The sequence below is a fragment of the Rattus norvegicus genome, chromosome 20 (assembly GCF_036323735.1).
Source record: "Rattus norvegicus strain BN/NHsdMcwi chromosome 20, GRCr8, whole genome shotgun sequence".
NCBI classification, from domain to species: domain Eukaryota; kingdom Metazoa; phylum Chordata; class Mammalia; order Rodentia; family Muridae; genus Rattus; species Rattus norvegicus.
The window spans coordinates 18,165,595-18,178,210 of NC_086038.1; the positions used below are offsets into that span (position 1 = coordinate 18,165,595).

The 12,616-nt window shown below is 45.5% G+C and overlaps 1 protein-coding gene and 1 long non-coding RNA gene across 11 annotated transcripts in view; one reads left to right on the forward strand and one right to left on the reverse strand.

The window, feature by feature from the left end:
* Fam13c (family with sequence similarity 13, member C) overlaps positions 1-12,616 on the reverse strand; it is a 122,183-nt gene that overhangs the window by 100,889 nt on the left and 8,678 nt on the right. For all 9 annotated transcript variants that reach the window (NM_001399503.1, XM_039099240.1, XM_039099238.2 and 6 more), the window contains one exon: positions 11,070-11,271. In NM_001399503.1, the coding sequence (NP_001386432.1) occupies positions 11,070-11,144 (75 nt within the window). In that variant the 5' untranslated portion in view covers positions 11,145-11,271. The remainder of the gene's footprint in view (positions 1-11,069; positions 11,272-12,616) is intronic.
* LOC120098904 (uncharacterized) lies at positions 3,319-8,995 on the forward strand. Of its 2 annotated transcripts, none has more exons than XR_005497653.2 (3): positions 3,319-3,681; positions 4,985-5,078; positions 5,646-8,995. It is a non-coding gene; the product is annotated as an uncharacterized LOC120098904 (long non-coding RNA). The 2 variants fall into 2 exon arrangements; XR_010061078.1 differs by having other exon boundaries at positions 3,344-3,681; positions 4,985-5,381.

A 12,616-nucleotide genomic window follows, 5' to 3' on the forward strand; every position in this document is an offset into this window, starting at 1 on the left:
CAAGAACGTTCATTGCAACAAAGTCAAGATTTGTTGGAGGAGAAAGCCAAGGCTAACCACGATCACAGAGGACCAATTAGATAGCCGGGCAGTGATGGGACCGGTACTTCAAAGAGTTCAGTGGTCCTCACGTGCGAGCATGCAACACAAGCCTCAGTGATAAGCTGCAGTTTTCAAAACCAGCAAGTTCTGGTTGGCTGCGTATCTTCAATGGGATTGGTGCACAGAACAAGGTACTATCGTTCTGTGGCAGAAAGTGTGTCACTTTTTATTATTTTGATACAGAGGTAGCTCATTGAAGTCAGCCTTCTTAACATAAAATAGATGGATAGCAGATGGTAGATACATGATAGATCGACTATAGATACACAGATGATAGATAGACAGATACACAGATAGATGATAGATATATAGATAGATGGATGGATAGATAGATGATAGATGGATAGATAGATATGTGGCATTATTGCAGGGGTTGTGGCCCTGTTGGAGGAAGTGTGTCACTGTTGGGGATGGGCTTTGAGGCTCCTATTCTCAGGCTCCATTCACTGTGGGGAGCCTCTCCCTAGCTGCCTTTGGAAGCCAGTCTTCTCCTGTTTGCCTTCAGTCCAACACGTAGAACTCTCAGCTCCTCCTGCATCATGCCTGCCTGGATGCTGCCATGCTTCCCTCCATGATAACAGACTGAACCTCAGAACCTGTCAGCCAGCCCCAATTAAGTGTTTGTCTTTACAAGAGTTGCCTTGGTCATGGTGTCTGCTCACAGCAGTGAAACCCTAACAAACACAATCCCGTTTTAGATCACCTTAATCCTCAAAAGATGTACAAAACCCGTTTAAAGTTTTAATTGGATGTGCACGTGCATGTGAGCGCAGCACCGCCAGAGGCCAGAAGAGGGCAGTACTCTACTGAAGCTGGAGTTCCAGGTATCTGTGAGCTACCCAGTGTAGGGGCTGGGATCTGATGTCCCGTCCTTTACAAGAGCAACACAAGTGCTCTTAACCATGGAGTCATTAGAAAAGTCTAATTTCTGGCAGGTCTGGAGTGACAGAGGGTACCATTGTACATACATACCCTAGGAAGAGGTAGCTTGGTCAAATACCACACTGCTCGCTCCTGATAGGCTCACAGAGTTAGCAAATAAAACACAGGAATGTAAGTTTCAATAAACCTTGCGTTTGTGTTAAGTAGTTTAAGTACATAACATACAATATTTAGACCACATTTATTCTAAAAATATTACTTATCTGAAATTTAAATTTAGTAGGCCAGTCTGTATTTAATCTGGCAACTATACCTTTCCAGAAAGCAGAGCCCCAAACCGCAGGCTTGCAATGGACATAATCTCACCATCAGAGCTAACCACGGTTGACAGCGTTTAGATTGGCCACTCTTAGTTACCCAAAATGTCAGCTCATTCTTTTTCTGCTGTCCAGACTTTATAAACATCTTTTTTTTTCCCCTAGCTGCAGAACAGGCTGTGTCAGCGACTACTCAGCTATCTTCTATCTTGTCAAAAGAATGGTGATCTGTTCTTGACAATGTCACTAAGCTCGGGAAGGTGCGGATTGTCACGTGTCCATAGTAGGCACCCAGCTCTCATGGCACACAAATATACAGATGGCCAAATCATCCTCTTACAAGCCTTTTTGTATTAAATTTTAAAATGCTTCCAAGCTGGGACATACCCCACAGCTGTCCCTAATCCAAAGGTCAATTGGCCCCAAGTATGTGAGACCACATTTTGCCCTTGAAATAAAACGGCAAAATTCGTGGGCTCTAAAGTTTCACTTGGCTATCGAGCGTATTTAAAACTAGACTTTCTGGGGTTGGGGATTTAGCTCAGTGGTAGAGTGCTTGCCTAGCAAGCAGAAGGCCCTGGGTTCGGTCCCCAGCTCCGAAAAAAAGAAAAAAAAAAAAAAAAAAAAAAGAAAAACTAGACTTTCTTCTCATGTTCCTCAAGATAATAATGAAGGGAGCACTTTAACTGACGGACTGCTGCAGAAAACCTGGGCGCCCGCTTCAATAATATAACACAACAATTAAGCTAATTAGTGTTCCTTTCTCTTCTAAGCTTTGCCATTAACATCCCTAATACGTCTATATTTTGAAGGACCAGAAGACGGGGGAAAGGGCTAATTATTATAGGTTCCTTGGGTTAGACGTTCCTCTTGAATAAACAACGTGAAAGTCATTTGTGCCACTGACCATCACTCATTCCCTGTCCCCCGAGGCACTGTGTGGAGCGTTTCTTCCTGGTCCAGTGCATTACGGGGTTGTAATTAGCAGGGTAGCATGTGAGCAGCTCTGGATAATTAATTATGAGAGAACACAAGTTCCGTGTAGTCCTGTAGCCCTGAGACTTGGAGTAGTTGCCACAGTAACCTCCAGATCCTTTTTCTCTGAGACTCACAACCAGACATGCTCACTTTTTCAAAAACGGCTTATCCACTAAAACTTCAGTGAACAGGGCTCTCCCATCGGTCAACCAAGGCTACAAGGCACGAGGGAGAAGTGCGTCTTGGTGGGTTTACATCACTGAAGCTTCAGGTTGTTGGTTGGGTGAGCAGCCTAGGTTAATTCAAGGTATCTGTTTACCTAGGTTTAATATATACCCAGCCAAATGGAAATAATAAAGCAACCTATAAACCACTTGTACCCCACCCCTAAAAGTTGCTGACCACATAAGTTCCTATCGTTACTTGTTTTATTTTTAACTTGTAGGGGTGGACCCCAGAACTTTCTGGGTACTAGACAAGAACTCAAGCTCTTGATCTTGTCTCTCATTATACCTTCTAATCCACAAAAACCTCTTAAGAGAAATTTGATCGTCTTCATCTTACGAAAATAGAGAAGGCGTGACATAGGCTTTGATTCCCTATGTCACAGAAAGCCAAATGACTAACTAAGGAGGGCGTGTGAGCTCACATCCATGCGCTCCTGGATCCATTCCTTCTTTGGTCAGGTGATATTACCGTTGCGACAAAACACGGGATAGAAGCCACAAGAAGGAAGAGCTTCTTTGACACAGTTTGACGGTTCAGACAATCATGGTGGAGAGGTTATTGAAACAGGAGGGTGAGATGGGTGCTCACGTTGTATTGTAAGGCCAGTAGGTGAAAGGTGAGCAGAACAAGGTGAGTACTGGGTCACAGCCAATTTTCTCCTTTTCATTCAATTAACAACCAATGGGTTGGCATTGAGTGTGGCTATCTCCTCCTTAACAACCAATGGGATGGCATTCAGGGCGGATATCTCCACCTTACCAACCAATGAGATAGCATTTAGGGCGGGTCTCTGCCTTATTAACCAATGGGATGGCATTCAGGGTGGGTCGCTTCACTTTAATCTAGATATGCCTCACAGGCTTGCCCAAAGGCTGTTTCCTTTGAGAGTCTAGATCCTGTCAACTTGACAACCAATATTAACCTTCAGTGTACCTACAGTTTACTCCATCAATAATATACTGTTACCCAAATGTTCATCTCTGGGGTTTATTGAAGGAAACTTTGAGTGGAAACATAAAGTCTTGAAACCCAACGGATGGATGCAGGCGCAGTGGAGCAGCCGCACAGAGGACCCACTTCTTTCAAGTGCTGATCATTCTTGACGATGGGCTGAATTTATATGGTTACTGCAATATAGAACTGTCTTCGTAACTAAATAGAGATCAGAAATTGCGTAAGTTAGCCTTTATTTACACAAGATGCATACAGGGCAAAGGGAGAAACTTGAACAGCTGTTCTTTATGGGAGGAATCTGTGTCTGCGTTAAATTTTCCCGGAAGTGTGTACACGGATGTAAGTCCTCACTCTTCTCCATGGTTACACTCAGCCAGTACCATCAATACTTGCCTGCTCTGTTCTGTGAGTGTGCAGTCGGTGTGTGTGTGTGTGAGAGAGAGAGAGAGAGACAGAGACAGAGACAGAGACAGAGAGACAGAGGGAGACAGAGAGACAGAGGCTAGGGATGGTGATCAGGGCCTCTCACCTGCTTAACTATCCTCTCTCTACCACTGTTCCACAGCCCCGGTTACTCTTTTTCATCTTTTAAAAGAAATTCCGAAATTTACACTGCATCAACCAGCTGATTTGGCTCCCAACACCACGATGCCGTTTCTTTTTGCTTGCAAACTTAAGACCTTAAGCTCAAACAAAATCCATTTGAGTATCTTTTTTTTTTTCTTTAAACAGTTTTCAGGGTGAATGCATAAACAACAAATGAAGCCTATCTCTTCTAAGATTTCTTCATGCCATTCGGAAGAATGTGTTTGGCTATTCTGAAAAAGCGATGTAGTTAGAAGTCTTCAAAAACCTAGCTATGTTAATGGGAATATATTTTTGTTTTAATTCCAGATGTGGGATAAGAGGCTGCTTCACAGCACCTCGTGCACTAGCAGGAACGTGGTCACTGCCAGCTAGATACTTTAATTCTGGGGACTCTGGAGACAGTATAAACGGGAGAGCCCCAAGAGAGCTTGTGGCGGCTGCTGCTCCTGGTTTGTTTTTTTTGTTGTTGTTTTTTTTTTTTTTTTTTTGGCTGAACGAGATCTCCGCCCCTTTTCCCTCTAACCTTCTCTCTCTCCTACCTAGGTTGTAAGGCATCAGGGTGAAATAAAGGCTGGAAGAGAGGTAGAGGTGTAAGAACCCAATAAAATAGCTAAAAAATTAAATTAAAATAAAATAAAAGCCAATGCGATAAGGTTACTTTACAGATATCCCAGATTCCTTTCTAAACATGTATTTCAACAGCTTCATTCATCACTTAGGAGACTGCTAATCATAAGATAAACTTAGGAACCTGAGGCACCATGGTAGGATACCAGAGAAGTCAAATGCCAAGCCTGCTGACCTCACTTCCAAGAACCCTCAACTCGCCAGGACTCCACTCTGCTGAATCGCCACTCTACTTTACCCTTCTCAGGAAAAAACAAAACAAAACAACCAACTAACAAATCAATGGTCCACTTTTCTTTTTGACCCAGGAAGATCTTATGAGAAATAAAGGCACATGAGGGAACCACGGTGTATTCATGTTCTCAATCAACTCAGGAAGGAAGAGAAAGAACAGCATTCAAGGTAGACTCATAACCCGGAAGAACATCAGTGATGGTTTGGCTATGCTCAGCCCAGGAAGTGGCACTATTTGGAGGTGTGGCCTTGTTGGGTGGGCGTGGCCTTGTTGGAGTGGGCGTGGCCTTGTCGGAGGAAGTGTGTCACTGTGGGTGTGGGCTTTAAGACCCTCATCCTAGCTGCCTAGAAGCGGGGATTCTGCTAGCAGCCTTCAGAGAAAGATGTAGAACTCTCAGCTCCTCCTGCACCATGCCTGCCAGAATGCCGCCATGCTCCCGCCTTGATGATGATAATGGACTGACTGAACTTGTAAGCCAGCCCCAATGAAAAGTTGTTCTTTTATAAGAGTTGCCTTGGTCATGGTGCCTGTTCTCAGCAGTAAAACCCTAACTAAGACACCATCTTAGTTGTTTGTGATGGCAGGGGACAGCGGCACCGAATGAAAACTATCTTTCTTTCAATTTAGAGTTGATCCCAGTAAGAACTACCTCTTCTAAAAAGAGATATACAGTAAATATTTAATAGGTTATTTTGCCTCAAAGTATTTAAAGAGTTTTTTTTTTCTTTCTGCAGAAGGACGAAAACGAAAAAAATTCACAAACAGACCTGAATGGTGTGCCAGCCTCTTAACATACCTACTGCAGCCAAATGGAAGAAACCCGATGCTTATATATGCCAGACCAAACAGCTGGTCTCCCCAAGGAAGTGGGCTAGCGAGAGGCTGGCGGTCCACAGCTCACTGTGGGAAAAGCTCTCCTTTGAGCCTGCTACTTTTTGTATTCTGTTAAAATAGCCACCAGAGGGGAGGACATATGGATGGGGTGCAGCCTGGTACCAGATGGTGTGGGGTGAGCAAGACAAGACTCCCATCTCCCGACACTAAAAATGGATGCCCTCTGGGCAGCTTGGAGTACCAACACAGGAAGTGGCTTCTCACCATCCAAACCTCAGCTTCCCACTTCAGGTTGTGGGGGACGGATGTTCTGACTTCTGCGGCACTCAAAACACAAGTGCTTTTAATCTTAAACAAAACACTGGGAGGGATGATCCATGCCTGGAGTCAGTTCTCCTTCTTGGGAAGAGGGTTTGCTTATTGAATTAGACACTCTTAAGTGGGGAACAGTCTGTTCCTGGGTTCCAGCCGGACCAGGCTTTAGGAAGAGCACATCTTGCTCTGACTTCTACCGTATCAAGGAATTTTACTAACAGTTACCCTGGCTTTTCAGGGGACCGCTCAATAAGGGTCCTTATCCAAGTCATGTTTTCCCACATGGCTTATTGTCTAAGAGGGAAAAGGATATCTGTCTTAATCAGGGTCCTGTTGCTGCACAAAACACCATGCCCAAGAAGCAAGTTGGGGAGGAAAAGATTTATTCAGCTTACACGTCCACATTGCTGTTCATTACCAAAGGAAGTCAGGACAGGAGCTCTCACAGGGCAAGAACCTGGAGGCAGGAGCTGATGCAGAAGCCATGGAGGAATGCTGCTTTCTGGATTGCTTCCCCTGGCTTGCTCAGCTTGCTTTTTTTTTTTTTTTTTTGGTTCTTTTTTTCGGAGCTGGGGACCGAACCCAGGGCCTTGCGCTTCCTAGGTAAGCGCTCTACCACTGAGCTAAATCCCCAGCCCCTCAGCTTGCTTTTTTATAGAACCCAGGACTACCAGCCCAGGGATGGTTATCACTCACAATAGGCCTTTCCCACCTTTGATCACTAATTGAGAAAATGCCTTACAGCTGGATCTCATGGAGGCATTTCCTCAAGGGAGGCTCCTTTCTTTGTGACAGCTCCAGCTTGTGTCAAGTTGACACCCAGAACCAGCCGGTACGATAAGCAAGCATAAAGGAAAACCGTGGCTCAGATAAACACTCGAATCTCAAACACTTGAGCGTCACAGAATGGAGTCTTGCATTCTCTCAGGTGTTTCTGGTCTTCTGTCAGTAAATATGCCTAAGTCCCTCCCTCTTTAAATCACTTAAATGGATGCAAACCTGGAACCTTCAAACACAAAGACAACCTCCAGAGTCTCTCACCGTACTTCCCTTCTCATGGTTGTGGCCAAGGTCAAGAGGGAAGCATGGCGGCTGAAGCTGACCCATCAGATGGGAGCCGCTATTTCTGAATATGGAGTTTATTAAGAGAGAGCAAGAAAAGTAGGGGAGGAAGCCACGCTGTCCACAACTGAAGGGGGCCTCCTTCCCTTAAGAGCAGCACTCTGATTAGGATGAAAATGAAAGGCACCTTTAGAGCTGTGCATTCTAACTTTATGAACAGAAAAACTCAAAACTGGCTGCAACCGCAGCCCTACGGGAGTGTCCCACGGCTTCCAAGACAATGCTTTTAAACTGAAGAAGCTGATGTTTGCGGGTTTTCACGGATGTTTTGGGGAAACCTTGTGACAGCAGCTGGAACTGAGGGGCTTAACTGAGCAGGAAGCATCAGGCAGAATTCACAGCTGCAAAGGAGGCTCAGCGCCCGCTCCCTTCCAGAGAATCATCCGTTAGCATTACACGGAGAGCTCTCTACCACACTGTGAGATAAACCTCGTACATGCCGCGTTTACCTCGCAAAACAAACCCTTATGGAACAGCTCGGTCTATGTTTATCCAAGTCACGGTGGGGCTTTACACACTGCTAGTCAATGCCAAGTGTGAGGGATGATCATAGCTATTGCGTAAACCTGTCAGTAGCCTTGGTCCCTTGAATCTAAGTGACCAAAGTCACTGGTTTTTAGTTGGGGAGGTATGCTGTAGCTAGCGCTGCATTAGAGGTCACGCTCCCGGTGGGACTAAGTAGTCTGTTCTGATAAAACAAACTTCATTCTCGAATATAACAATGCAGACAAAATGCTGGTTGCATAAGAGAATCTTTCCCAATTATGTTCTAGCTAAAAGCAGGGCAGATGGTCTAAAGAGCTTAATAAAAATACAGACCTAGCTAGTCCCCCACTTAGTATGCTGTTTTACTGATATTCTTAGAACTGTCTTCTAGGATCAGGCTGTAGATTAAGGTATTGTTTCCTGGGTAAGAACTATAACCCATCCATTTTTTTTTAAGATTTATTTATTTATTATATATAAGTACACTGTAGCTGTCTTCAGACACACCAGAAGAGGGCATCAGATCCCATTACAGATGGTTGTGAGCCACCATGTGGTTGCTGGGATTTGAACTCAGGACCTCTGGAAGAGCAGTCAGTGCTCTTAACCGCTGAGCCATCTCTCTAGCCCTTAACCCATCCATTTTTATAAAAATCAGAACCTGGACTGCCTTAGCTCCTTTGAGAACAGCCTCAGTGACCATCCTTCAAAGGTACTTTTTCTAAAATTCAGAGAAATTGACTTTATTATCTGTTTGCATGGCTGGTATGACGGATGCTCAGACCTTTTAGATCTCAAAATGACTGGGAGTTGATCTGTCACAGCCCCTTCCGTTTCTGTCACCTGCAGACAGCTGCTGGTCTTCCAGAGTTGGCTTGAGATTGTACCTAGTGTTAGGGCTGGTTTGGGTCTTTGACCAAGAACAACCTCAAGCAGGTTCATCGTGGAGAACAAGATACATTAAGCCCTTAACATGGCAAAGAAAACCCAAGGTATAAATCTAGGGCATACCCTGATGATACCAGTGGAGTGGGGCAGGATTTTTTTTAAAGCTTTAATGAAAAAGTCATGGCTTCCCTAGAGTCAACCAAAAACTAGGAGCAACAAGGGTTAAAGACCCAATGGACCAATCAGGAAGATTTCATTACGGTTACTCCTTTAACACAGTGCTTCTTACCCTTCCTAAGGCTGCAACCCTTTAATATAGTTCCACATGTGTGGTGACCCCAACCGTACAATTACTTTTGCTTCTACTTCATAACTGTAATTTTGCTGTTATGAACCGTAATGTAAATATCTGTGTTTTCCGATAGCCGTGGGCGACCCCTGTGAAGGAGTCGTTTGACTTCCCGGGGGTCGTGACCCACAAGTTGAGAACCTCCGATTTAGCAAACCGCTCTATTTTCTGAGAGCATTGGCTTTATCTGTCATTTTTATGTATTGGTAACCCCCAACAATTTAGTGCAAGGTGCATACGTGAACTAAGACCTCGGCCCCGCTACCCCACGTCCGTGCCCACCCCCATCCATATCCGTCTTGCTCTCACCATGTTTACACAGCCATGGGGCTATTTGTAGATCTCCAATCATAAACAGTCTTCCTTTGAACCAGGGTATAGAAGTGGGTAAATCTGCTTTGCCTTGTTTGCATCCGAGAATGAAGCTCACAGGCCGCTTAGCTTCTACCGCAGTGTGGCGTTACAGCAAGAGCTCAGCCAACTCGCTTTGCTCCTGTAAGCTTCAGGAACTGGCTGGGAACTCCACGCCCCATTGCCACCCGCCCGCCCGTATTACAAGTGACTGTCGTCTCTTTGAGGTCACACTAGAGAACAGCGAGAAGAAAGGCATTCTGAGGAGGAGCGGCTAGCCGCCCTGAAGTGTCACAGGTGGTCGCCTAGGGCTCGATCAGATCAGATCCCCACCCCGGGACCAATCCATTTGGAATCTGCACCCCGACCAGAACGCTCCTCTGCAGGGATGCTACGTGGATTTAGAGGCTCAAGCTCCTTGGAAACCAGGGGATACTTCACGTGCCTGCCTCTCTCCACAATAAAGCGGAAGCTTAAGATAATTACCTCTCCCCTTCGCAAAGCGACCAGTATGTACTTGTCACTGAAAAACACGAAAGGCCTAACCAAGAGGTCAAAATGCCAAATCCATAAAACCACAAAGACACATAAAAATCAAGTCAAAGAACCCACCAGCCAAGGCTGTTCTGACCGGAAGATCACCTGGTGTCAGTTTGCAAATTGGACCACACTTAACAGTAATACGCAAATTAACCACATGTGTGGTGACCCCAACCATACAATTACTTTTGCTTCTACTTCATAACTGTAATTTTGCTGTTATGAACCGTAATGTAAATATCTGTGTTTTCCGATAGCCATGGGCGGCCCCTGTGAAGGAGTCATTTGACTCCCCGAGGGTCATTAACCTATCTCTCCTTGGGAACCCTGCATTATTTTTTTAGGTGCCTAAGTGTTAGCACATCAAACCTTAACATTCACGAAACAGCCACATCCCAAAGGTGATGCTTGGTACATTACAAAGTCCTAGCGTGACTGTCATTGGTCCTGTTTATTAATTATCTTCTAAGAACATAAACTATCAGGGACCGTTCGACTAAAATATCATTTTCTTTGCTGCGTTTCTAGACAACTAGAAAATTTCTAAACTTACACATTATCAGCCTAGTGTAGTGTCATCCAGCACTGTCCTCTGGGGCTGAGGCAGGAGGCTAGCAAGTTTAAGGCCAGCCTGAGTTACATGGGAAACTCCTATCTAATAAATAAATACACATTTCTATGTATAAAACTTATTAGCAACGTACTAGGTAAGATGCTTTAGTCGCCATCCATTTTAATATTAGTTGACTTCAGAAAACCAAACACTGCATACAAATACAACAAGACAAACATACGTGCATAACTGATCATGCAAAGTCGCTCTTCTTTAGCCTAAGGAAAATGGCTTGAGACCAAAGCGAAGCTCCTAATTCACTGAGTGGAATCCCCAACTCTGCACAAAGGCTACGTCATTCTGCATGAGCGCCAAGCCCTCTCCAAAGAACACAGTGCCACTTCCGATCGAAATCTCCAGTTTGGAACGAGGGGGGGGGGTGTCACATCCCACCTATGTAAGACCCTACCTAATAAAACCAGGGAGGAGAGAGAGGGAGAGGGCGGTGGGGGTGGAGGGGAGATGAGAGAGAGGGGGAAGGTGCCAGTTTGGAAGGGCGCCTGAATATTAGCTTTCTCGGAACAGCCAGTCCTTAAAGAAGGTACTGCTACATCTCAGACCACATACACGTTATCCTCGCAGCACCGATCCCACTATGCATGCGGCGCCCTTGCACCAGGGAGGCCTCTCCCCGGCAGAGACCTGACAGTGGAGCTGTACCTGGCTTTCTCCGTGGTTCCGGCCACTCTCGGCTCTGAGGATGGATTTGGGCTTTCGGGACTTGAAGTTGCCCATACTGGTTCTCAGCACTCCATCCACTAGCGGGGCCTGTTCTACATGTTGCGGGGCCTCGTGGGAGGGTGGGACGAGTTCGTCTATTTGAGCTGCCACCTGTGGGTAGTTCTCTTTATTGTCTTCATCTCTGCAAAGAAAAAAGAAAAAAAAAAAAGACCCAATTTAGAACGCACCCAAAACAGAATAAACCTGCTTTGAAACGAGCTGCTGGAATTCACCAAGCTGTTTTCAAAGGGAGCCCAGGCACGGGCAATATATAGATAGACTTAAAACCCGAAAAACGGAAATGTCATTTTTGTTTAATTTTTATAGTCAGCGTCTCTTCTATCCCAGACTCGCCTGGAGGTCACATTACTCAAAGGTGACATTGTGCTTCAGTCCCTGTCTTTCCTCCCGCACCCACCAACTGCTTGGATTTCAGGCACGTTGACCACCATGACTGTTTATGTCCGGAGACTTGAACCCAGGGCCTCAGGCGAACTGAGCACAGCCCCAGGAATTCCGTTCTTCCTATCACTCTTTCTTCCTGGTCTTTGCTTGAAAACGCTTTGCTCCCATGAGTATCCTATTTCCCTCCCACGATCTCAGGGTGAGACCTTCCGGTTCTGTCTTGAGATCCCAAAGCGCTGTGTTTAAACAGCACTGGAGCGGCAGGCAGACCAACTCCTGGAACGATCTAACAGGTCTCAGTCTCGTAGGCTGAATCCTAGCCATTGGCAAAGGTAAGTTTGCCACATGGATCTGTTTGGAGAGGAGGCAAGTCATTCGGGCAATTTTTAAGTCACATGATAAGTTGCCCCTAACCAGGCATTTGAACAATGGCTTGAACACAACATAGAAGATACCAGTGTGTGGTCTCCCTCAAGGCTGAGTTACTGAGAGACACGGGTCTGCTAATCCCCGCTATTTTAGAAGCTGAGGTAGGAAGATCAAAAGCTCAAGGCCAGCCTGGGAGACTTAGCACCATCTCAAAACAAAAAGACGGGGGCTAGGGATATGACTTAGTGGAAGAATCCCAGGTTCAATTCCCAGTCTCAGATGCATACATCCTACTTGGTTCTGGTAGAGATCACTCTAGTGGTCTTCCCTCAGCCATCAAGCTCCATATAATATATACCCAAAGGGTAATGTTCTCTTCTGAAATCATTTGCCCCCACTTAAATCTCTACGCCGTTTGCTTTCCGTATTCCTAGCAACGGCAGCCATAACTAAATGAGGGTATAAAAATCGAACTCGTTGCCTTAGATAATCGATATCGGATAACAATGGCGATTCGCTGAGAGCAGCTACTTCCCACCCTAAGCACCCAAGACAACGCTCTGGTAAAGTGGAATAAGAAGCAGCAAGTCCCTAACACAAGAGGTGAAGACAGACAGATGGAACTCACGAAGCTGCGGGTAGGGGAGGGGAGGCAAGGGGGCGGGGCAACACCGGGATTGGTGGTCTGGAGCTCCTCATGTTCTTTCCAGAGA